This window comes from Dama dama, chromosome 16, assembly GCF_033118175.1.
Source record: "Dama dama isolate Ldn47 chromosome 16, ASM3311817v1, whole genome shotgun sequence".
NCBI lineage: Eukaryota > Metazoa > Chordata > Mammalia > Artiodactyla > Cervidae > Dama > Dama dama.
In genome coordinates, this window is record NC_083696.1 from 16,273,373 (window position 1) to 16,300,857 (window position 27,485).

Consider the following 27,485-nt stretch of genomic DNA (forward strand, 5'->3'; position numbering starts at 1 on the left):
CGTCAAGGTTGCAGTGATGCAGTGAGATGCAGTGATGGCTTGATGGTCAGCTGCCTGAGTTTTGCCCTCTGATCTAAAAGGGATGGGAAACCACATGCTGATTTTTAATCTAATCCAGATACTATTTCTGGAGGACTGGGATGCATCTGCCCCAAGGCAGAGAACCACCTTAAACTTGCTTCATGGCTCTCTCTCAATCTGTCTCTCTCCCCATTTCCCTCTGCCCAGGGGTGACACAAATGTCCTGCTGCAAATTGATTGAAGCATCCTTCCTGTAGGCCTCCCCAGCGGATATCAGGAGAAAAAGGACAGAAATCAAGTCCACATTTAGGAAGGAGAAAATACCAGAGGCTACTGACAGCATCGTAACTCCCGAGGGGAAATCTCCGGCTGGAATTTGTCTAAACAGATACAGGAATTTGCCATTTTTCTCATCCTTCCTCATGTGCGCTGCTCGACAGCCTCTTCAGATCAGAGCCAAGTCTGCAGCCTGCATCAGCTAGATCATGGGGAATACTTGGGTGAAATACTAGCACTCAGCCCTCCCTCATTTTGAGCACTAGGTCAGGTGAATTACTTCAAATACATGCAAGGCCCTTCTGTTTCCATGGTAACTGCTCCAAGAACCGTAACAATGTCAATCATGGAAATGGTGAAATCATAACTTGAACCCATCTTGCTGACAAAGATATCTTGAGAAGTAGCCACTGCTCAGTATCAGACCTCTGCGTCTCATTTGGGGGAGAATGTTTTGTTTATGTCCAATCAGTTATGGGAATAAGGGGAAACAGTGGTTAGTCATTTTCCTTCTGCTTCGCCAGGTCCACCTCTGTCTGTATTTTACTGATAGGCTTGTAACTCATTTTCCCTGCTTGAAATTTACAGATGGAACAATTCATTTTTCCACTTCCTTTTCCTGCATAGGTGTAAGCACTTGAAGACAAATTATTGATTTTTTTCCTATGCACTAAAAAAAAAAAAAAGAATGGCTTGTTCATTTCCATTCCACTGTGTTCATTGCTTTAATTTCTTAGTGCCTGTTTTGATGAAGCAAACTCACAATATCTGGAGATGAAGTTCTAATCTGGGGATCCTGAAATAAGAACCAGTATCTTTTGCCAGTCCTGAAAAATGGAGCAAATATCTCAGTTCACAGATTCTAAAATAAATAAGGAAGGTGAGGAGTAATTATCATTTCCTGTTCATGCAAAATCTATACTCTGGATTCTAAAGTGATCTCCCCAAAAGCAGTAAAATCTCATCTAGAACCTACATGATAATTCCACCAAAAGAGTGTTTGGGCACATTAACCTTCAAAATCTGTTGGCCATTTTATTGGCTTGGTTTCATTTTTTAATGTATATTTTAGGACACTCTTCCTCTGTACAATATTTTTATCTTCCTTTCTCCTCTAAAGAATTTCAAAGCAAGAACATTTCTGTGGGTTTATGAGAGCCTTCAGTCTGGACTCCGAATTGTTACAAAGCCAATATTTTTTTACATTTTTCTTCTTAATAACATTCTTTGACCCAGAGAGAACTAAAAAAATAAGCTATTTGATGTCTAAAATTGCAGAGATAAACTGACACTGTGTTCTGAAGGTGTCTTTTCATGAGAAAAATGGAATTGTTAAAAAATGTAATCAAGTTACACAGAGCTTCTCACCCTCAGGTCATCAGTTTCAGATCTATCTGGGGTGGAAAGCTGCACAGAGCTGTCGTGGTCGCTGGGCTCCCAGTGCCCTCTGAGAAATGAGTTGGAGGCCCCAGAGGAGGCTTTGTAGTCACCACCCTCATAAGTGACACCCATGGACCCATACTTCCATTCTTCCAGGAATAACCATTCCAGCAGAAGCACAAAGATTTGGCCCGAGATTCCTAAGTTGGTCCTGTGTACCATTATGTTCACAAGTGTACATTCTCAAATGTTAAGCTCCATGAGAAACAGAAGTCTTTTTTTTTTTTTTTTAGTAACTCTGGAAAACTTTTGCTCAGCATCCTGCTTAATTCAGCTGAGTGGGGACAATCCACGAAGTATGAAGGTGAACGAGGAGGGGGAAAAGGGAGGAGAAGACAAAGAGGAGCTGGAAATTAAAATAAACTAAATAAGAAAAAATAAAAGCAAGAGAGAACTAAAGATAAAAAGCAGCAGACAAAGTAAAGAAAAAGGATAAATGAAAAAGAAAACAGAAAGGAAGAGGTAGGGGGAAAGGAGAGAGAAAGGAAGGAGCAGGAGATGTGAAATTCTATCATGACAACAAGTCGAAACCTCTCCATTCCAGGAGGGCTTTTGTTTGTTTTATATTCATTATTCTCACAACAGGGAGCTTCCTTCTATAGGAATTTCACTTTTACAAAAGCTAAATCTGGCACACACAAAAAAATCCAGACTTAAAAATCACCCTCCAAAGAAAGGAAGTCACTGGGGAAGATTTTGCATTTCAATCCCACAGGGAAAGCATCCCTTCATCTCAGATTAGAAGCTCAAGGCATGAAAAATTGTAATAAGCCAGAAAAGGACCCATCTGACTGTGTACTATGGCCCCAGGAAAGAAGCCTCACATCGATATTGGATGAGGGAGAAGACTGGATGTTTGATTTCTGTCACCAAAGTGGACTTCTGTGGACCACACTCCCATCAAGGGAATAGCAATTTAAAGAGTAGTTCTTGATTTGTCTGAAATTCTCATTCTTTTCTAACGTGATATGAAAAAATTACCTTGAGGAAAAACAGTTCTTAGGGTTTCCCTGGTAGCTTAGATGGTAAAGAATCTGATTGTAATGAGGAGACCCAGGTTTGATCCCTGGGGCGGGAAGATACCCTGGAGAAGGGAATGGCAACCCACTCCAGTATTCTTGCCTGGAGAATTCCATGGAGTTGCCTGGTGTGCTACATTCCATGGGGTTGCAAAGAGTCGGACACAACTGAGCGACTAACACACACAAAACAGTTCTTACATTCTCTCCCCCAGGAAGTTAAAGAAGACAGAGAGATATACTTTAGGTATGGGCAATTTAATTACAAAGAAATGAGAACCAAACAAAAAATGTATATAAAGAAATGATATTCAATGTTCTGAAGGTGACAGTAACAGGAATATCGCAGCAGATGGGATGTGACCCAGGTAGTATCAAGAATTATTTCAGGAAGGAATCTCTTCCTCTGTTCTTATCATCAAGGGGATTTCTACTTCCCTCCCTATAGGACAGGCCTAAGAAGTAAATCTGGAGTGGTCTTCCAGTTTCTCTTTTAACCGTATGACTTGGTGTAGAACTAGGTTGGCTGGTGACAGTCTGTCATCCAACGGGCCATAGCTCTACTAAAGGGTGGGTCAGTGCCTTCAGAGGCCACCACTGTCTAAGATGTCTTTTCTCTCCTGTTTCTTCTTACACTTACCTGTGTTTGAATAGATTGTTCTCTAACTGCACTTTTAGACTCCAGAGAGGATAAAGATTCCTGAGCAGAGATTCTGTAGAGCATAGAGAAAGTTAACCACTTCCTAGCTCTCCACCTACTTGCAATAAAGGAAGTAAGTTAAGTTGCTTCTACTGGATGTATGTAAATAGTGTCCATCCTAGTTGGCAAATAGGAGACCCAATTCCATTCTCCAATCTAGTTGTTGTTACAGAATCTTGCATTTGAGAAGCATGGAGGGAGATTTACTTGACGTTCCCCTGGTACCTCTAATAAAACTGACACTTGAATTGCCTTTGTTTCTCTTCCCCCATTCTCAGTAAATAATAGATAAATTGTACCTCTATCTGTCAACAATAAAATGATATAAGCTGCTATTTATCCAGTACTTCTTATATATCAGTTTCTGAGTTACATGCTTTATATGTATACTTCTAAATTCTAATAAGTCAATAAGGTAGGTGTTATTATCCTTTTTTTTTTTTTTAAATCTATGAGACCAAGAGAGGTTCAGTTAACATGCTCAAGGCACTTGGCTAACAAAGACCCTGTACCAGGATTTAAATTTCAAGTTTTTGGCTCTGAAATCCCTTATTTCAATAAATAATAAATGTCTCCCAAATATCCCTAGTTATTTTTCTCATAAACTTGATAGGACTCCTGATCAAGCTGAAGACTTAACAGAAGTGTTTTGCCATGTCTCCAACTCAAAACAAATCACAATGATACAGAGGTACAAAAAGATATGATGTAATGACAAGAGAATGGGAAAGAAGGTGACAGGAATGAAATTCTGGAAACTAGAGAGCAGATGGAAAGGTAGTAACTTATTCATCAGACACATGGAAATTGAATTCTAAACTTATGATGAGGGTATCGCAGAAACAAGCCTATGCAAGTGGAAGAACTCAAGAAAGCTCAGGAATTCATGGTTCAATGTACTTTTGAAAGTTGGAGACCAATGAGACAGAAACAGGAAATAAAGTTGGAAATCTGGATCAGAATCTGCAGCTGGGGGACCTGACCTCCCATTCCAGCAGAAGACTACGTACAGGCTCCATAAAGAGACTGAACCAGACATTCTGGTCTCAGGGTTATTAAGCAGAGCTGAAGTCTGACTTCACACTGAAAACTGGAGGGGTAGAAGAAGGTCTACTTATTGAATGCTAAGAGCACCAGTCTCCTTACCCAGCTCAGCAACAGGAATGCTTGGAAGCCAAGCATATCTTCTCCAGGAGGGAGACTGGAAGATTCATCTCTGGGGACAGTGATCAGCCCAACAGAAAAGAGTTAAAAGTATTCTTAATTCTTTTTGTCCTTGTACAGCCCTACCAGATCACCTTACAATGAAACTCACCATCTAACAAGCTCTGTCCCTGCTCCCCAAATGTTCATTTCCCTAAGTTTTCAGTGTCCTGCTCTTTGATGAAACAGTCCCACATCACCAGATACTTGAGGGAAAGCTTCTGATATAAAAGAAATCAAAATGATTTATTTCGATAAAGAAAGAAAATAATAAAGAAAGAAAATAATAAAAAAATAATTAAAAATAAATAAAAAAATAAAGAAAGAAAAATAATGCAGGAACCAGAAGAAAACGTCTCCAAAAAACTGACCTCTTCACAGAAATTTAAAAAAAAAAAAAGAATATTATAAGGATAAGAGGAATCAGTCTGCATAAAATGAGATCTTTTGAAATTAAAAATAAGTGAGCAGAAATAAAATCAATACAAGGGTGGGAAAATAAAGTTGAGAAAATCTCTCAGAAAGTATAAAAGAAAAACAGATGGAAACTAGAGGGAAAAGAGAAAGAAATTAAAGTCATACTTTGGAATGTCTAGAGAAGAGAACAAAGAAACCAAAGCAGAGAAGAAAATTCAGGATCATTCTTCCCTATTCCATAAAACTAGAAGCACAGTATGGCAGCCATTCTTCTGTTTTGAAGAATCTAAGAAATCCTGACAGCCTTTCCTCATTTCATCCATCTCCATCTCCTTCAGTTAAAACTGGCAGTGTTTCTGTGGATATAATCCTATCTCCAATTCTGGTTTCTGCTGAAGTGACTGACTGAATTCATAGTTCACATATACACTAATCCTTATCAAATGGTTGTTCAACCTCCCTTCAGAACTAGTTTTCTCATTTTTTGCAATATAGTTAGGCTGCAAATTTTCTAAATCTTCAAGTTCTGGTTGCTTTCACTTAGTTTCTTCTTCATATTTCTCACCTCACATTTTATCATAGCAGTCAAGAGGACCCAGGATGTATTTTCAACATTTTGCTTCAAAATATTCTCATTTAAATATCTCATTTCATTGTTCACAAGTTCTTCCTTCTAAAACACACTAGAACACAAGTTTTTTGTCACTTTATAACAAGAATTGCCTTTTCTCTGGTTTCCAATAATGTGTCCCTCACTTCCATCTGAGACCTCATCAGAATGACCTTTAACATCTGTATTCCCACCAATTTTTCTGTTCATGATTATTGACATATACGCCAAGAAAACAAAGGCTTTCTCTCTAACTCTGCTCTTTTCTGAGTCCTCAAAAGAATCACCTTTAATTTCCATATTTCTATCAACAATCTCTTTATAGCAAGCTAGACTTTTCAAGCATGCACCTCAAAATTCTTCCAGCCTCTAGCCACCACCCAGTTTCAAAGCTGCTTCCACATTTTAGGTATCTGTTACAGCTTCACCCCACTTCTTGATTTCAAAATCTGTCTTTAGTCAGCTTGGGTTAATATAACAAAATACCACAGACTGGATGGCTTTACCAACAGAAATTTATTTTCTCACAGTTCTTGAAGGTAGAAGTCTCAGATCTGACAGAGCTGGTTTCTGTTAAGACTTTGCATGTTGGGTGCAGATGGTCATCTTCTCACTATGCTTCACGTGGCAGAGAGACAGAGAGATCTCTTCCTCTTCTTAGACGGTCACCAGTACAATTAAACTAGGTATCCTCTCTTAGGAGCTCATTACCTCCTAAGGACTCATGGTTTAGTCACTAAGTCATGTCCAACTCTTGCAACTCCATGGACTGTAGCCTGCAAGGCTCCTCTGTTCATGGGATTCTTCAAGCAAGAATACTAGAGTGAGTTGCCATTTTCTTCTCCAGGGGATCTTTCTGACCCAGGAATCGAACCCAGGTCTCCCACATTGCAGGCAGATTCTTTAACAATTGAGCTATGAGGGAAGACCCCCTAAGGACTATCTCCACCTCATTAAACTCAAAAGCCTTGGACAGCAAAGGAAACCATAAACAAAATGAAAAGACAACCCATAGAATGAAAAGAAAATATTTGCAAATGATGCAACCAACAAGAAATTAATCTCTAAAATTTACCAACAGTTTATGCAACTCAATATCAAAAAAACCCAACAATCCAATCAAAAATGAGCAGATGACCTAAACAGACATTTCTCCAAAGAAGACATACAGATGCCAAGTGGCACATGAAAAGATGCTCAACATCACTGATTACTGGAGAAACGAAAATCAAAACTACAATGAGATATCACTGCACACTAGTCAGAATGGTCATCATCAAAAATCTACAAACAATAAATGCTGGAGAGAGTGTGGAGAGAAGGGAACCCTCCTATACTGTTAGTGGGAATGTAAATTGGTACAGCCACTATGGAGAACAGGGTATAGAGCTTCCTTAAAAAACTAAAAATAGAGTGGCCATATGATCCAGAAATCCCACTCCTTGGCACATATACAGAGAAAACCGTGGTTTGAAAGGATACATGCACCACAGTGGTCATTCTAGCGCTGTTTACAATAACCAAGACACACATGCGTGCATGGGTGCTAAGTAATTTCAGTCGTGTCCAACTCTTTGTGACCCTATGGACCATATCCCATTAGGTTCCTCTGCCATGGGGTTCTCCAGGCAAGAATACTGGAGTGGGCTGCCATGCCCTCCTCTAGGGGAATCTTCCTGACCCAGGGATTGAACCTATGTCTCTTAGTCTCCTGCACTGACAGGTGGGTTCTTTACCCCTAGCACCACCTGGGAAGTCCAACCAAGACATGGAAGTAACCTAAATGTCCATTGCAGGGGAATGAATAAAGATGTGGTACATATATACAACGGAATATTATTCAGTCATTAAAAAGAATGACATAATGCCATCTGCAGCAACATGGATGGACCTGGAGATTATCATATTAAGTGAAGTAAGTCAAAGACAAATACCATATGGTATCACTTATATGTGGCATCTTTAAAAAATGATACATATGAACTTATTTACAAAACAGAAACAGACACAGAAAACAAACTTAAGGTTATGAAAGCGGAAGAGTGGTGGAGGGGGAATAAATTGAGAGTTTGGGATTGACATATACATGCTACTATATTTAAAACAGATTACCAACAAGGACCTACTGTATAACACGGGGAACTCCACTCAATATTCTATAATAACCTAAATGGGAAAACAGTTCGAAAAAGAATAGATTTATGTATATGTACAACTGAGTCACTTTGTTGTATACCAGAAACTAACAACACTGTAAATCAACTATACTCTAAGATAAAATAAAAATTTTAAGGAAAGACTATTTCCAAATAGAGTCACATTGGGTAGGGCTTTAACATGAATTCGGGCGGGGAGGAGGGGACTCAATTAAGTACACAGCCAAGTACCAAAGGCTCTAAGATGGATATCACAAAAAATAAGAAAATGTAAAACATAGATTATCTGAGGAATTTGAATACAAAGGGAAGAGATATATTCACTGGCAAATAGTTCAGGGATGAAAGAGCAGTATATGCACAGAAAAGCGAACAAAAATTTATCCAATCATTTTTAATTCCAGGAAAGTAAACTACCTCCTCCTATCGCAAAAGGGAAATGTAATCATAATACACTCCATGATTCAGGTGTAAATAATGTTTATTTAGTCATAACTGTGTAAACATTGAGTCTGTTTTTAGATCTCAAGTGCAGATGGTTGAATCAATCACATTCCTCAATCCCTGGCTCACCAGCCATGGTCTTAGCAAAACTCTCCTTTCTTTATTTATGCATTTCCCTTATTTCCATCTCCCCATATACAACCACCTTGATATGTGTGAAATGTATCATTTCATTTACATGAGTTGGTTTAAAATGTATATTAAATTATATGCACATATTTTCAATGTATACAAGTTTAATTTGCCAAGTATCTTAGGCTTTTTCTTTACCTCTTTCATTCAGCACCATTTTTTAGAACTATGCATACTGCTGGGTGTACATCAAATTCATTGCTTTCAACTCACAAGCAGCCCTCAAAATGCATTCACCATATGTACTTATCTGGTCCTTTACTGATCACCAACCTGATTTGTCTCTGACTTCCTGCTATCACAAACAAAGTAGAATTTCTGTAGAACATACATCTTGGAGTATGCCAGAGCAGCAAGTAGTGGCGTAGGTGGCAGAGTGCTCTCCAGAACTCCTGCCCTGATCCATACTTCCACTATGGAGCTTGGCAATTTTTGTATTGCCACAGACCTGACAACCCTTAGCACCATCCGGCTTCCCAACTATGGCCAATCTGGTGGAAGAAAAGTAGCATTTTGACATTTTCATTTTTCTAATCACCAATGGGTTTGAGCATCTCTTTATGTCCTTACTAATCCATGGGGTTTTTTCATTTTGGAATTAACTCTTCATACCTTTCCCTCGTGTTTTTACTAATTTCTTGTATTTTTTGACTTGTAGAAGTTCTTCTACAATTTAAAACTTGGTCTTATTTTTTAATAATTTAGAAAACAAAGCGTATCACTGATGAACCAGATATAAAAATCATCAACGAAGTTCTAGCAAACAGAATCCAACAACACATTAAAAGGATCATACACCCTGATCAACTGGGATTGATCTCAGGGATCCAAGGATTCTTCAGTGTGATGCACCATAGTAACAAATTGAAAGATAAAAGCCACATGACCATATCAATATTGCAGACAAAAAGTTTTTGACAAAATTCAACACCCACTTATGATTAAAAAAAAAAAAAAAACTCTCCAGAAAACCAGCATAGAAGGAACCAACCTCAACATAATAAAGGCCATACATGACAAACCCACAGCAAACATTATTCTCAAAACTGAAAGCATTTCCCCTAAGATCAGAAACAAGACAAGAGTGCCCACTCTCAAGGTCTCACTATGACTTTCATAGTTTTGAAAGTCATAACCACAGCAACAGAGAAGAAAAAGGAATGGAATCCAGATTGGAAAAGATGAAGTAAAACTCTGACTGTCTGCAGATGACACAATACTATTCATGTGTGTGCTCTGTGCTGTCCTCAGTCTCCTCAGTCGTGTCCAAGTCTTTGTGACCCTGTAGACTGTAGTCTGTCAGCCTCCTCTGTCCATGAGAGTCTCCAGGCAAGAATACTGGGGTGGGTTGCCATGCCCTCCTCCAGGGGATCTTCCCGACCCAGGGATTGCACCCACATGTCCTTCATCTCCTGCACTGCAGGCTGATTTTTTACCACTGAGGCACAGATACTATACAGAGAAAACCCTAAAAATGCCACCAAAAAACTGCTAGAGCTAATCAATGAATTTAGTAAAGTCATAGGATACAAAATCAATACACAGAAATTCCTTGAATTTCTATACACTAACAATGAAAACTCAGAAAGAGAAATTAAGGAAACAATTCCATTCACCATTTCAACATAAAGAATAAAATACCTAGGAATAAACCTACCTAAAGAGACAAAAGATCTGTATGCAGGAAACTCTAAGACACTGATGAAAGAAATCAAAGAGAACAAAAAACAGATAGAAAGACACACCATGCTCTTGGATTGGAAGAATCAATATTGTCAGAATGATTATATTACCCAAAGCAATCTCTAGGTTCAATGCAATCCCTATCAAATTACTCAATGGCACTTTCCACAGAACTAGAACAAAAATTTCACAGTCTGTATGGAAACACAAAAGACCCTGAATAGCCAAAGTAATCTTGAGGAAAAAAACAAAAAACAAAAAAACAAGAGCTGGAGGAACCAACCTCCCTGACTTCAAGTTATAGTACAAAGCTACACGTCATCAAGATAATACGGTACTGACACAAAAACATATAGACCAATGGAACAAGATAGAAAGCCCAGAGATAAACCCATATGCCTATAGGCACGTTATCCTTGACAAATGAGGGAAGAATAAACAATGGAGAAAAGACAGCCTCTTCAATAAATGATGCTGGGAAAATTGGACAGCTATGTGCAAAAGAATGAAATTAGAAATAAAATGGACTAAAGACTTAAATGAAAGGCCGGAAACTATAAAGCTCATAGAGGAAAACATAGTCAGTACACTCTTTGATGTAAATCACAGCAAGATTCTTTCTGACCCACCTCCTAGACTAATGGAAAAAAAAATAGGTGGGGACTCTGCTTAAAACTTAAGTTTTTTACACAGCAAAGGAAACATAAACAAGATGAACAGACAACCCTCAGGATGAGAGAAAATAATTGCAAATAAAGCAACTGACAAAGGGTAAATCTCCAGAATCTACAAACAGCTCATACAACTCAATATCAAAAAAGCAAACCACCCAATGAAAAAAAGGACAGAAGACCTAAACAGACACTTCTCCAAACAAGACATACAAATGGCAAATAAACATATGAAAATATTCTCAACATCACTCATTATTAGAGAAATTCAAATCAAAATTACAATGAGGTACCACCTCATACCAGTTAGAATGGTGTGACTGTTCATTCATCATCAAAAAAATCTACAAACAATAAATGCTGGAAAGGATATGGAGAAAAGGGAACCCTCCTGCATTGTTGGTAGGAATGTAAACTGATAAAGCCATTATGGAAAACAGTACGGAGATTCCTTTAAAAAAAATTAGGAATTCATCTGCCATATGACCCAGCAATCCCACTACTGGGCATATACCCTGAGAAAACCACAAGTTTAAAAGACACATGTACCCCAATATTCATTGTAGCAATATTTACACATAGCCAGGACATGGAAGCAACTGAGATGTCCATCAACAGATGAATAGATAAAGAAGCTGTGGTACACTTATACAATGGAATATTATTCAACCATAGGAAGGAACAATTTTGAGTCAGTTGTAGTGAGTTGGAAGAATCTAGAGCCTTTTACACAGAGTGAAGTAAGTCAGAAAGAGAAAAACAAGTATCATATATTAATGTGTGCACACTGAATCTAGAAAAATGTTACTGATGAACCTAGTAGAGAATGGACTTACAGACACAGTGGGGGAAGGTGAGGGTCGAATGAACTTAGAAAGTAGCATTAACATAAATACAATATCATGTGTAAAATATAGTGAGTGGGAAGTTGCTAAATAACACAGGGAGCTCAGCCTGGCACTCTATGATGACTGAGAGAGATGGGATAGAGGGAGGGAATATATATATATATATATATATATATATATATATATATATTTCCCTTAATTTATATATATATATATGTGTGTGTGTGTGTGTATAAAAATACATATGTTTCCCATAATTATATATAATTGGACTTCCCTAGTGGCTCAGACGGTAAGGCATTTGCCTACAATGCAGGAGACTCAGGTTCGTTCCCTGGCTTGGGAAGATCCCCTGGAGAAGGAAATGGCAACCCACTCTAGTACTCTTGCCTGGAAAATCCCAGGGACGGAGAAGCCTGGTAGGCTACAGTCCATGGGGTTGCAAAAAGTTGGACACGACTGAGTGACTTCACTTTCACTTTCATATATAATTATGACTGATCCACATTGGTATATGGCAGAAGCAACACAAAATTGTAAAGCAATTTCCACCAATAAAAAGTTTTAAAAATAAACAAGAAAAAGAAAACTAGGCAAACAAGAACATAAGACCATTAATAATTCCATGAAAACCAAGAGTTGCACAGAAAGGAAAATTTAATCATACTCATTACATGACCCAGATTTAAGTAATATTTTCACAATCATAACAGCATAAACATTAAATCTAACAAAAACCACTACCAGAGAGTAGGAGGCCTAAAAGTGAATGGAAGGAAGATGTAAAGATGAGAGCTGAATCTCATCTTGTATGTTAGGAAAACAATAGATAAATCCTACAGGTTGAATTGTGTTCACTCTCCAAGAAAGGTATATTGAAATCCTAACCCTTCGTACCTCAGTATGTGACCTTATTTGAAAACAGTCTCTATAGGGTTAATCAAGCAGAAAAGAGATCCTTAAGCTGGGCTCTAATCCAATATGTCTAGTGTCCTCACAAAACGGGAGAATTTGGACACAAACTTGCACAGCGAGAATGTGACGATAAAGCCAGAAATCAGAGTGATGCAGCTACACATCAAGGAACACCAAAGTTACCCAGCAGGGACAGATTCTTTCTCATCAACCTCAGAAGGAAGCAACCCTGCTGACACCTTGATCTCAGACGTCTAGACTCCAGATCACAGAACCAAAAATTTCTGATATTTAAGCCACAAATTTGTAGCACTTATTTATGGCAGGGCTAAGAAGTTTCAGTTGATAGGCTGGTAGATAGGTAGGTAGGTAGGTGCTGGGAAAAACTGAGGGCAGGAGGAGAAGGGGACGACAGAGAATGAGATGGATGGATGCCATCACCGACTCGATGGACATAGGTTTGGGTGGACTCCAGGAGTTGGTGATGGACAGGGAGGCCTGGCGTGCTGCGGCTCATGGGGTTATAAAGAGTTGGACATGACTGAGCAACTGAACTGAACTGAGGTAAGTAAATAAACAAATAGGAAATGGCAGTGTATGTATGTATGTATAGATATATGCTATTCTAAACATGGGGCAACCATAAATGTGAGTGGTTGCCTCTGGGAAGTAGAAAAATGGATGGGGGTGTGGGCAGGAGACTGCTGTTTTCCATTATAAGTCATGTAAAACTACTAGACTTTTTAAACATGTACTTGCAACTTTTATAAAAATGTATCCTTAAAAAGCTATCTTGCCACATTTTAAGCTCCTGCAGAATTTTAGGGAAGATGAGTTCTACATTTTTACTATTTGCACATCAAAGGTTTTTGTTGTTGTTCCAGTAAGAAAATGCTGGTCTTTAAGTTTCAAAGGACTTTTTGTATGGCTTCATGGCCTTGTATAGTATTGATCAAGTCTTGAGCTGAGGCCTAAATTCCAGCTGTCATTAATGGGCAAAAGCATTCACATTTCATGAGTTTGGACAGGGAGCAAGCAGAGAATCCTCTGCTGCTTGGATAATGGGCAGAAAGAGTACAAGTTTTAGAGGGAGACAACAATGGGTCCAAGACCAAATGGTCCTGCTTATTAAGTTGTATGGCCTGAGATGAATTCATTTAAATCTCAGAACCTCAATTTATTCATCTGTATGATTGGAAAACAGAACAGTATTTCCTGGGAATTCTGTTGGTTTTCATGAGAAACACAGCATAATGCCAAGTTCATGATAAGCACTTGATAAATGATAGTCATATGGTTCTTATATCCATATTAAAAAGCCTTTCCATTTTTTGCAACTCTGTCTTTAGTCACTAGTTTGAAAGTCTCCCTTCTAACCCTCCAACCTTCAGTCTTGAATCACATCATTAGTCAATTTTGCTCCCTGGTTACATGATAATGTAGAACAAAACCTCTGGTTTAAGATCTGCCACCCACTTGACCTCTGGAAAGTCACTTAAAGTTCCTGAGCCCCAGATTCCTCATCTGTAAAGTAGGTTAAATAATATCAATTGTAATGATAAAATGGTATAATGAATAGGCAGAGCATAGGTGCTCAGTTTATGATGGCACGGAGTAAGCTGATAGGCAAAGCCATTTCCCAAAATATAAAATAGAGTTACAGAAACACAACACTGCAGGCTCTTCAACTATCTCATAGAAATATTTTGTGAATATTTAAGAACCAGCTTCACTCTTCAAAAGGATACCTGAGAAACGAGTTGGAGATCTAAGAGACATGCATGAGTGCCCAATGCCTTTGCTTCATAAAATGCCAAAGAATTAGATTCACACAGTGCTCCAAGCAAACTGTCCAGGTTACTTCAATTAATTTCCAATGATATCCAGAACTTTGCATTATTTGATAATTCTATACAAATGCAAATATTGCATACAGCCTGCTGTAATATTTAAGAAATCCACAGCAAAACTTAAAACAAGCAGCTTTTTGTCAGTTACTGGCATTGTCCATGTTTCAAAATCAATGCAACTTACAAAAAATGTACCCAACATCCAAATGTACCCAACATCTAAAACTTTCACCACACAAAAAAAGTTTCTCAGACTTCCCAGTGAGTTCCAGAAAATAATGATTTGGTTTACTGAAACTGCCTTGCACACAAATCTCCAGGAACACAAACAGCTATCAACCAAGTGAGGAACACTCACAGCTGGAACAAGATTTTTCCCTGCTTTGATGCCCACTATCCAAGTGAGCAGGGGCTGAGTTTAAATCACCATGTCCCTGCCAGAACAGTCCCATTCCCCCTCATCCTCACCACGGCTATGGTATCCTGTCAGGGAGGAGATGTAGGGCTCTCTGAACAGTTGAGTTCAGCAATCTCCTAAAATGCTGATGCAGCTCCCTGGGCTAAGTGAACACAATATTTCTGTGACAACCTTCCATCATCCAAGGTAGAGCTCTCTCAGGTCAGCAGAGGTGACTGTGGTTTTCTGTCAACCGGGAGAGACTGCTCCAAGCTGTCCTTCAGAGCTGGCAAGGATGTCTTCTGCTTTTATTCATTTATTTTTCTAATAAAATCCACATCCAGCACAAAGCACTGAAGAACATCACTGAAATCTATCTGCTCTTATGACTGTTCCATACCTAGAATAACAACCCACAACTGGGCTTGATGGCTAATTATATAACAGGGTAAGCCATTTGCATATGCATGAATTCGATGTTGCTGTTCAGACTGAATTCCTCCTCATATTGGCCCATCATAATAATGACAAAGATACAGGCCATTCTTTTACATTTAGACACCCTGACATACTTGTATCATTTATTCTTTCCAGTGAAAGTTGCTCAGTCTTGTCCAACTCTTTGTGACCCCACGGGCTATACAGTCCATGGAATTCTCCAGGCCAGAATACTGGAGTGGGTAGCTGTTCCCTTTTTCAGGGGATCATCCCAACCCAGGGCTGGGACTGAAACCAGGTCTCCCACACTGCAGGCAGATTCTTTACCAGCTGAGCTACCAGGGAAGCCCAAGAATACTGGGGTGGGTAGCCTATCCCTTCTCCAGCAGATCTTCCCAACCCAGGAATCAAACCAGGGCCTCCTGCATTCCAGGTGGATTCTTTACCAGCTGAGCTACCAGAGTGTCATCTTCATCTTATAGACAGGGAAGTAAGTTGTTGAACATGGTCCTTCTGGACAATGATCCTTCCTAAATGCTGCATCCAGATGAATCAGTGCTTTTCATGAGACATGAGCAGAGCAGAACAAGGCTGTGTGCCTTCTCTTGGGGTACATTCAGAGGTTCTGGTCACTCCTGTGTCAGCCACTGAAGTCCCCTGGAATCTGATCTCACCCACTTCACACAGCATACATGTATTCAGGAGAGAGAAAGGCGACAGCCAGCTGCAGAGAGCCGCCCTAACTCTGAAAGCTCAGGAGATACCCAGGCCTCTTGTGTGAAAATGAGGTTACACTTTTCATTGAGTCCCTGGTAGCTCAGCTGGTAAAGAATCCACCCACAATGCAGGAGACCTGGGTTCGATCCCTGGGTTGGGAAGATCCTTTGGAGATGGGAACGGCTACCCACTCCAGTATTCTGGCCTGGAGAATTTCATGGACTGTACAGTCCCTGGGGTTGCATAGAGTCAGACACAACTAAGTGACTTTCACTTTAATCATGAGATGACATCTGGTGAGTACTTACCCTAGGCCAGACACTAGATGTACTGCTTTCCATGTTATTATCTCATTTAAGTCTCAAAACAAAATGATGTGTGCTATTATTATTCCCATTTTTCAAATGAAGAATGTTCTCCAGAGAAAAAAACTGATAGTATCTACATAAAAAGAGACTTATTATGAAAGATTGGTTCACATGATTATGGAGGCTGGGAAGTCCCATAATCTGCCACTTGCAAACTGGAGGCCCAGGAGGGTTGTTGTATCAATACTTGGAGGACAAACCCAAAGGCCTGAGAACCAGGGCAGTCAATGGTATACATGCTGATGCTGATCCTAACCAAAGGCCCAAGAACCAGGAGCACCAATGTCTGAGAACAGAACACAGATGTCCCAGTTCAACCAAATAGAGACTATTAGCCTTTCCTCTATTAGCTTTTTTGTTCTATTCAGGCCCACAATGGAGGCGATGATGCCTACTGGCATTGGTGAGGGGCAGCTTCACTCAGTTTACATATTCGAAAGCCAATCTCATCCTGAGACACCATCACAGATACACCCACGAAAGTTCTACCAGCTATCTGGGCATCTCTTCACCCAGGCAGGTAAATACACAAAATTAACCATCACAAGGAAACACTGTGAAGTTGCTTACTCAGGCAGCTGATGCCACAGTCTGGGTCCAAATCTCTCTGTTTTGCAGTTCCCATCGCTGTCAATCTGCCTCGTATCCTTTTTAAAAACAAAATGCTCTTTGTCTTTTAGCCCCATTCTCCTAATTCCCACTCCCAACCTCCTGGGAGGGGAGATGGACTGGAAACTGGATTCAGTCACGTGGCCAATGATTTAGTCAACCATACCTATGCAATGAAACCCCAGTAAATATTCTGGATCTGAGGCTCAGTGGAGCTTCCTGGTTCATAAACATGTTAATATGCCATGATGATAAGGCACTGGATTGCGTAAAGAGAAGGCATAAAAACTGCATTACCCTCCTCCTCCCCCTGCCCTATGTTTCTCTTCCATTCAGTTATTCCTGAATTGTGTTTTTTGTAATAAAATGTAGTTGTGACTACAAAAATTTTTTAATTTAAATAAAAAATAAATAAAAATGAAATGTCCACAGATATCTCTTTACAGTTCCCTAATGTCCCAGTCTAGAGTTGATGTATCCTTAGATTTGGAAATCAAGTGTTCTCAGAAGAAACTGGGAACATTCATTCATCACATTTGATAGTAACAAAATAAAACAGCCCACCTCAATGCTATTGCTTGGTATTTCATTTTTATCAACCTGGCTTTTTGTAGCACAAAATATTTCTAAGATATATATGGATTTTGCAAAAATTTTGTTCTCTCCTCACAAGTCTCAAAATTCACCTCTGTTTACTCTGTGATATAATAGCTCAAAGCTAAATGTACCTACAAGGTGTTAGAGATTTAAAACTGAACACGAGAGAGGTAACAGGCAGAAAGCAACCAAGTTCAGTATAATGAATGCAACATTAATGGTATGAACCAAATCCTCTGATGATCAAAAGTAAGAAAAAGTACTCATTCTAAATGATGGGGCTATGACTTTATCAAGGCGGTGATATTTGAGATGGGTTTTAAAGGTTGTGTAGGAATCTACTATGGACTGAAGGGGAGGAGAAGGGCGCCCAGGCATGGTCAATCAATGACTGGAGCATAGGGACGGCTAGTTATGGTGTTTGTGAACTAAGGTATCAAATGGTGGTGGGAGACGACTGCAAAGAACCCTGAACCCATGAAGATAATTAGATTTGTGTAATTCCTTATACTCAACATGACACTTTCACCTTTATTCTCACTTGATACTTAAATTAACTCTGTAGAGTTGTTAATATTATCCATTCTTTGCAAAAAGTAAGCGGTTAGCCCCAAGTCCTCACAGTTGGAGCTAGAAACTTTACAGTCTTTGGCTTCTAAATCCTTCTAATTCTTTCTAATACTTAAAAAAAAACCAGACCTCCCTACAAGAAACAGATATTGGTGAAGGTGTGCAGAAAAGGGAACCCTCATGCACTGCGGTAGGAAAGTAAATTGCAGCTGCTATAAAAAGCAGTATGTAGTTTCCTCAGAAAGCTAAAAATATGACTCAGCAAAAAACTACCATGACTCAGCAGTTCCACTCCTGGGTCTATATCTTAAGAAGATGAAACACTCATTTGAAAAGATACATGCATCCCAATATTTATAATTGTCAAGATGTGTTCAACAGATGAACGGATAAAGATGTGAGATATTTATGCATATATAAATATATTTATATACAAAGACTAGAATATTACTCAGTCATAAAAAAATGAAATTTTGCCACTTGCAACAAGGTAGATATATCTAAAGGGTATTGTACATGGTGAAATAAGTCAGAGAAAGACAAATACTGTTATCACTTATACACAGAAACTAAAAAATAAAACAGATTCACAAAGAGAACTACTGGTTAACAGTGCAGAGAAGGAAGCAGGGAGGGGCAAGATAGTGATAGAGGATGAAGAGATACAAAATACCAATACCATGTACAAAACAAACAATAAGGATATATTGTATAGCACTAGGAATTACAGCCATTATTTTATAACCTCAAATAGAGTATAGTCTACAAAATTATCGAATCACTATATGGTACACCTAAAACTAATCTGTAAATCACCTATACCTCAATTTAAAAAACCCAGACTGCCATGGGAAGAACCCAGAGGAAGGTCTCTCTGAAATGTTCAAATTGAATTCTATGCCCTTTGTGTTTGGCGTTCTGCAGGCAGGAAGTGCAAGGGGTCAGCACTCACCCACCATAAGCCATTCCTATTAGCTTTATCTTGGAAGGTCTCTCCCAATCCATGGTGCCGATCTCAAGATTGGAAGCAGCTGGGAATGAGGTGATGTAATTTGATGTAGATGAGGAAAGCCTGAAGTCAATTTCAGGCTTTCCTTTCCTCGCTCCTTTATCCTCTTAACTTGCTCATCCCAAATTTGTTCCAGCAAGGCTTATTTATGTGTATATTTGTTTATTTACTTACATATTGCCATATTCCACAAAGAATTTAAAGCCATTTATATTACATACATAGAATGATAAAATATTTGTCTTTAAGTCAAAGAGAGAAAGAAACGGAAGGAAGGAGGGTTAAGTCATGGGGTAAAAACAATGTGGTTAAGCAGGTGATGGCATCTCTACCAAGGCTCTGTGTGAGCTGTACTTTTTGCTCTAAGCTTCCTGGCAGACAAAGCAAAATTGGAAATAATGCATAACCTAGGTCTTTTTAATCCATGAGAAGGAAACATATAAATTCTTCAGTAAAAGTGCTTTTTTCTTTTTAGTTATTAACTCTAAATTTTTCTCAGGAAGTATCCTACAGGTCACCCTGAGAAATGCAGCAAATAATACCAACAATGAGATTTGTGTAGTACCTTAAATGCAACAGAGAGTTTCATCCAGCGCCGAGGGATACGCCGGCTTCCACGTCTTAGACTCCAACGTCCGCACTTCTTCCTGCTCCCATTTCTTCCTGTTACTCGGGGAGCACGCAGCCCAGGCGCACGCATGCGCCCTTGCTCTCTCGCAGTCTCTCTGGGAGTTCCTCCATGCCCTAGAGGGCATTTCACGTTGGTTGCCTTTTTCTTTCCCACTTGTCGGCAACATGTTTTTCAAATTAGCACTTGGTAGCTTTGAGGGAAACCCAGACATTGTGGGGAAGAGAGCGAGAGGCCAACTAAAAAAAAAAAAAAAAGTATGCTTTATTCTCAGTTTGTTATAAATTTGCAATACAAGCAAAGAAAAATAAACTATTCAGATCCTGCAACTGATATAGAAGTTCTCTGGCTTGGTGTGATACCAAAACTCGGTCTTCCCCCAGACCTTCTGCTGTTTACAAGCAGGGAGCTGTTTCTCTTTGGGAAGAGGGTAGCTTAGCCTCCATTCCCACCGCCTCCCTGTCTTTATCACCATGTTTTCCTATGGTTGGAGAGAGGTGGATGGACATCAGAGGCCCAGGCTGGGAGACTCCATCCTGCCCAAGAAACCACATGGGTTCCTGGTTTGTGAGAAGTATCTGCTTCTGAAGTTGCATTTTTAACTCAGTGAGATGCCTCCCTGCTCCTCTGAGAGGCAGGAAAACTCAAGGAGCTCAGCTGATCTTCACAAGCAAATGGGATGAGCTAGGCTCCCACTAAGGCCTTCCACCTAGGCCCTCTTCTGCCCCTTAGGGGGACTGTTCCCATGGTGACTAAGGTCTAAAGAGAAGAGAGGGGCAAAAAGGAAGATTTTTCCCTGAGAAGACACTGGGAATAGATTAAAACAATTCATCTCTTCATTTTAATTAGGGAGGCTGCATTTAGGGTCTGGCAGGATTGAGCGGTAGACGGATTTTTGCTGTTGAAAGACCCCTGTTTGAAACCCAACTCAGGCAATTGCCAACAATGTCCTTGGACAAGTCCTTTTACTTCTTTGAGCCCCAGTGTTCTTCTCCATGAAAGTGAAAGTGAAGTCGCTCAGTCATGTCTGACTCTTTGCAATGGACTGCAGCCTACAGGCTCCTCTGTCCATAGGATTTTCCAAGCAAGAATACTGGAGTGGGTTGCCATTTCCTTCTCCAGGAGATCTTCCTGACGCAGGGATTGAACCCGGGTCTCCCACATTGTAGGCAGACGCTTTACCATCTGAGCCACCAATGGGGATAACACCTTCGTAACTGTAAAAATCGAGATGACATTTGTGAATGTGCTTTAACTTCTTAGCACGATGCAAATTCTAGTTGCATCAGACAATAGAAGATCTGGTTTCCAGACCCTCCAAGACACTCTGCTTCTAACATTTACTGGCTGGGTCATTTTAACCAATCCCTTATCCTATCTGAGCCGCAGTAAAAATATTGTGAAAAGAAGTTACCGCAGAGTACAGGGCTGTTGTGAGAATCAAGTGAGACTAAACATCAGGAAGTACTTTGACAACTGTAAAATGCTAGACAAATATTACTTGTTAATATTATTAAGCAACAGCCTAAAGGCCTCTGCTCTAGTGCCAGCTTTGCATGTGTCTTTGCCCTTGGCGCTTTCTCAGTTGAATTTATCACATTCTCCTACAAGCTGTCTTTTCCCCTGACAATTATTTAATTCCTTTCTCAATAACCAAGTTCCCTGAGTGGAGCCCCAGAATCCAGGGGGAAAATAAATCTATTCCTGTCTTTGGGGAACTTACACTAGGCAAGGCAGAGAATAAATAACAAAGATAGCAGAAGGAAGATAAAGTGAAAGAATATGGATGTTGAAGGGGAAGATTTGTTTCTGATGCCCAAGACTAACTGAGTGATCCTGGGTGAGTCTCTTGGCTTCTCTGAGCTGTAGCTTCTTTCTCTATAAAATGGGTCTGATAATAATACCTGCCCTGTGCACTTGTTGTGAGGATTAAATGAGATATTGTCTATTCACGATGCTGTATAAATGCTATCATTATTTTAAAGGAAATGTTAACTGATGCCACTTACTGAACATTTTCTCTCCCAGGTTGTGGGCTGAACCTCTTAAATGTATCATTATCGTTAATCCTCATGACAACTTTTACATTAGGTGTTATAATCTCAATTACAGAAATAAGGAAATCAAAGGACAAAGAGGCACATAACTTGGTCCAAGTCTAAAGAGGAATTTCTGGAATAACTTTGAATCCATGAGGCTAATGAGTCCTCTTAATGGATAGAGAACTATAGGGAGAATGAAATGACACAAAAAGGAGGAAAGAAGAGCCTTGGAATGTGGGAGAGTATCAGCCTCTCTCTCAGAGCTACTTTCTCATAGAAACTGCCAGGTACCTCTCTGCTAATTCCTTGAGCTTATACTTAGTGAATACCCACCATGTGCCAGGCATGGTGAAGAGCATTTAACATGTGTTACTGCATCATCTTACACTTTTAGACAGACATTATCTGCATTTTATAATGATCAAGACTCAGGAAGGGTAGGAAAGTAAGTTGTGGAGAAAGTTCTGGAGCCTAACTTTGTCTGATTCCAAAGCCCCATGTTCTTTTCACTACCCCCTGATTTTTTCCTATGAACTGATACCAGCAATAATACAACTTCTCAGGACACATTTATTAGCAGAAGAGTGGGCTCCCACGCTGCTCTCTGCTCATGGCAGACTTTCAATACATGTTATCTTACTCAGCTTTCCACAGAAGCAGACCCTGACACAAGGATTTGAGTGCAAGTAAGAAGAAGAGGGCGTCAGAGGATGAGATGGCTGGATGGCATCACCGAGTGATGGACATGAACTTGGGCAAACCTGGGGAGATGATGAGGGCCTGGGAGGCCTGGTGTGCTGCAGTCCATGGGGTCTCAAAGAGTCGGACGTGACCGGATGACTAACAGGAATAATAACAGTTTGTTTGAGAGTTATCCCAGAAAACACCAGTAGGGGAGTTGAGGCATGAGACAGTCATGGAAGGGTTTACTGCCAAGCAAGGAGTTTGATTCCATCAGAAACTCTGGGGAGGCAGTGGAAGATATGCTTCAGACACCCCTTTCCTTTGACTGAAGGAACTGGAATATCTATACACAAACTCCTGGCTGATATTAGTGTTTAGGGACTTCTGCCCTGCTGTGCAGCAGAGCAGCCCAAGACATGTATATACACCACAGAAAAGGAAAAAAAAAAAAACCTCCCAAGCAAGAGATGCAAATGTTAGAAACCACATCACTGAGTAAATAAGTGAATCAAGACCAAGTAAATGATATGTTGGTGGTGTTGCATGGGAAATGGGGTGTCAGGGGAAGGTAGGTTGGGTAAGGACAAGTCAGAGGGTAAGGGAAGGTCAAAAATGTACCCAAGTAGTGGCTTGAGGATTCATCAGACTCTAATCATCCTTATCATGCCAAAGAATTGGTGTTATTGAACTGTGATGCTGGAGAGGACTCTTGGGAGTCCCTTGGACAGCAAGGAGATCAAGCCAGTCAGTCCTTAAAGAAATCAGTCCAGAAGGACTCATACTGAAGCTGAAGCTCCAATATTTTTGCCACCTGATGCAAACAGCTGACTCATTGGAAAAGACCCTGATGCTGCAAAAGATTGAATGCAGATGGAGAAGAGAACAGCAGAGGATGAGATGACTGGACGGCATCACCAACGTAATGGACATGAACTTGAGCAAACTCAAGGAGATAGCGGAAGACAGGGAAGCCTGGTGTACTGCAGTCTTTGGGGTCACAAAGAGTCAAACATGACTTAGTAATTGAACAATCGTTCTTATGGGGGCTTCCAGGTGGCTCAGTGATAAAGAATTTTCTTGCCAATGCAGAGGCAAGGGTTCAATCCCTGGTCCAGGAAGATCCTCTGGAAAAGGAAATGGCAACCCACTTCAGTGTTCTTGCCTGGGAAATCCCATGGACAGAGGAGCCTGGTGGTTTCCAGTCCGTGGGGGTAACAAAAGAGTCGGACACAACTTAGCGACTAAACAACAATCTATCACATGATGTCATGTACATCAAGAGACCTGAGGCAGTCTAGGTTATTGTTCCAACTTTTCAAACCCTGTCCAATAATGGAATTACAAATCACCCTTTGCCATGTGACTTGGCAGTGCCCCCTTTGACTGTGGGCTTAACCATGCACCTGGCTTTGGTCAATGGCAGGTTTGACACAAGCAAAAACTTGGGATAGGTTTGCTTTTTGGAGTTTGTCAGAGTTATTCAGCTGGTTGCAAAAGAAAGCTAAGCTACCCCTATATAAGCCCAGCCTAAATCAGCTAACCCCAGCAAGTCACACAGACACATAAGCGAACGCAGCTCAACCACCTGTATGAGCGTAACCTAGAACTGAGCTGATCCACAGACACAAGTTTAAAAATGCTTACTGTTGTACACCACTGAAATTTTTCTGGTTATTAAATGCTTTGAAGCCAAAGATAACTGATACAAAAATTGTACTTTCTTCTGTGCTAGCACCAAAGATTCATCCAAAAATTTAGTTCATCTAACATTTTACAAGTGGCTGCTTTGGGTCATCATAGGAAATTGTTTATTTACTAGTCATTTATTTTCCCTTCACAAACTGTGAGTTTCATGAAGTCAGGAATTTTGTCTGTCTTGTTCACCCATATATCTCAAGTGCCTAGCACAGCGTTTGTCATTGAGTAGTTTTTCAATAAAGATTTGTTGATTGAATTAATATCGGCTGTTACACTATGTACATTCAAAATAGAATTCTTGTTACATTGAATTCATTGGAAAAGACAATGCATCCACACAACTATAACTGAGTCCTCTAATCGTTATATCATGGATGCATAGAAGAACAAATAATTAATTCTAAGTGGAGAAATAATGGAAGACTGCTAAAACAATAGCATTGGCGTCATTGTTAGTTGACTCAGGGTAAACAGCAATTTTCCTGATGGAAGTGAGAAAAGAAGGCATTCCACCCAGAAGGGACAGCATGAACGATGGGAGAGAGGTGTAAAAGAATATCCAGAGTGGCTGAAGCACAGCATGTGGATACAGGGAGACAGTGGATGGGGCCCAACTATGAAGGACCATAAATGACATACCACAAAAACTACACTTTGTCCTCTAGGAAATGGGGAATTGTGGAAGGTTTTTAATCATACAACTTCTATAAAATAAAAATAACTATTATATTAATAAAGAAATTAGAAAACTAAAAGGAAAAGACAGAAAGGAAAAGTAAATTAGCTAAGGTGAAAGGATGAGTCAGGCAAAAATTAGAGAGTAATAGTAGATACATCTCTATTAGAAACAGAATAGACCAATCTATTTTGATTGTGAAAGTCTTTTTCACAAATCTTGATTGTGAAAATCAAGACACACATCTAAAGGAAAAATCAAGACACACATCTAAAGGAAAAATCAAGACACACATCTAAAGGAAAAACTGAGGTTCCCTAAGAACTGAAAGGAAAAGAGCAAAAAGTTCTAAAAGGAAAATGAGAGGGGGAAAAAAAATGATGTAATCTAGAATATTGGATGCTTCTAGGAATCTTGAGTAAGAAAAAACAATCAAAGACATAACTGAAGAAAATTTCCCAGAAGCCAAAAAACTTTTGACTATTTTTTGAATATTTGGTCCAGCAAAATCAAGAAATAGCTGAAATTTTTGTTAATTATATAGTTAATGGAGAAAGTCCTAAAAACCTCCAAGAAGAAAAAAAAAGTAGCTATTCTTAAAGAAACAAAATTCAAACTGACCTTAGGTTTTTACTCTGAAACACTAAAATTTCAGAAGGTCATAAACCAATGTCTATAAAGTTTTGAGGGAAAATATTGTTATATGAGTATTTTTGAAGCCAGGGAAATCATTCTTCATTTGAGATTCTTATGCTGTGTTCTGTGTTACATGGGAAGTGATTCTTACTTGATACCTTCCCACCAATTTCTCTACTTCCAGTATATCTTCCATACCCTTTGAACTGGGCCTGCTTCCTCACTAAACACTTTTTAAATTTATGTGATTTTTTAAAGTGTGATGAAATGCTAATGATGGAATCTAGGTGATGAGAAGTGTTCACAATCAAATTTTTCAATTTGACTAATGAAATTTTTCACTTTTATAAAAAAAGAAAAAAAAAACTTTCACACCATCCTAATTGTCTCCTAGATAAGATCTAAATTGCCTGCAAGGAGGTATGCAAACCTCTTCAGTCTACCCCAACTTACCTCTCCAGTAGCATCTTCTACCCATTATTCTCACCCCATTTCCCTCTTCCAGTCACCATCCAGCCATTGCTGAAATGCATTCTTCTTTCATGACCTTCTTATTTATACTCTTCATTTGCCTGGAATCGCCCTCCCCCAACTTCTCTGTTTATCTCTATTCATCCTCAAAGACCAGAAGAAATATTACATCTCTATGAAAAGCAGTTAATTGCTCCTCTCCTTCTCCAGGAATTCTTGGTTTCTGCTTCTCTTAGAGAACACGTTTACCTTGTACTGTATTTGTTGGTGTTCCTATCACTTCACTCCAACATGAGTGGGCATCCTGAGAATGGTGACTATGTCCTTCATCTCTGTGTCTCGCATAAACTAGAATCCTACAGAGTACATATTCATAAAGGACCTGTAGTTTCTCTCCAGGGTATGTGGGGATGATAGGGGCCCAAAAGGAGAATTTTAATTAAGATAGCATTGAAGTTGAATTTGTCCTGCAACAGCTGGGTTTGAAGACAGACAAAAATGAACACTCTGACATCTCACATAAGTTAGGTTTTTATGGTGATATGCAGTGAAAAATGAAAATACAGGTGCTCTTGTTCAAAAATTATCAAGAATTTCAAGGTCTCAACAGCATAGCATTAAACCCAGTGCAGGACCCTTTTAAGTATGAGTCCCTGTGTGCACTGGTAAAGGTAACACGCTTATACACTATATTACCCTGTTTATTCAAGGATATCAACCTGACCGGGACTTCCTGAGTCTCCACCAGTTCCCTTGAGTGCCACAAATGGTGTCTGTCTGTACTGGGTGGGGTACAACCGGGGAATGGAAACACCCGAGCGGGACCTCAGCGGGTCTCATCTCTCCCTCCTATGTCATTCTGAGACTTTGTAGTTTCGAAAACTGTCTTTAGCAAGCCACATCTGAATCTGATGTCTGGGTCCTGAGTACAGCTTTCTATTCTGCCTGTTGAGTCACAGTGCTATATATTGTCCATGAGTTATATTACGGTACTTGGATTACAACAGGGTAATGATGACTAGTCTATGATCAGGCCTCACTATGTATCTCCTACTTGACAAGAGTAGAGAAGAACTGAGCACCGTGTCTGTGAGAAGATAAGACATTTTTACACTAGTTGGTCTCCTCATTTAAGAATATAAAGCATGCTATGTCTTTTCACTTATCCAAATGCCCTTTATACTACTTCATATAATTTGCTAACTAGTTCCTTCATGCTTTAAAATTGCTGCTACTTGTATTTGTCATAGTTGTTATATATTTTTCTCTATCATATTGCCCAATATTTTGTTTGTGATATAGAGAAAATCTATTCATTTTATATATTTATCTCATATATAGATATTTTATTTAACGCGATACTTCTAGGAGTTTTACAGTTAATATTTTTGGGCTTTCTAGGAAGATAAACATTGTACAAATAGTGATGCCTTCATGTATTTCTTTACAATAGTCTTTTATTTAAGTTTGATATCTTATTGTATGGCCCAGAACTTCCAG

The 27,485-nt window shown here is 39.5% G+C and overlaps 1 protein-coding gene across 1 annotated transcript in view; it reads right to left on the bottom strand.

The window, feature by feature from the left end:
• LOC133071017 (uncharacterized) overlaps positions 1-19,850 on the bottom strand; it is a 343,915-nt gene extending 324,065 nt beyond the window's left edge. Inside the window, exon 1 of the mRNA XM_061163233.1 lies at positions 19,716-19,850. Coding sequence (XP_061019216.1) covers positions 19,716-19,850 — 135 coding nt within the window. The remainder of the gene's footprint in view (positions 1-19,715) is intronic.
• Between the last annotated feature and the right edge of the window lie 7,635 nt (positions 19,851-27,485).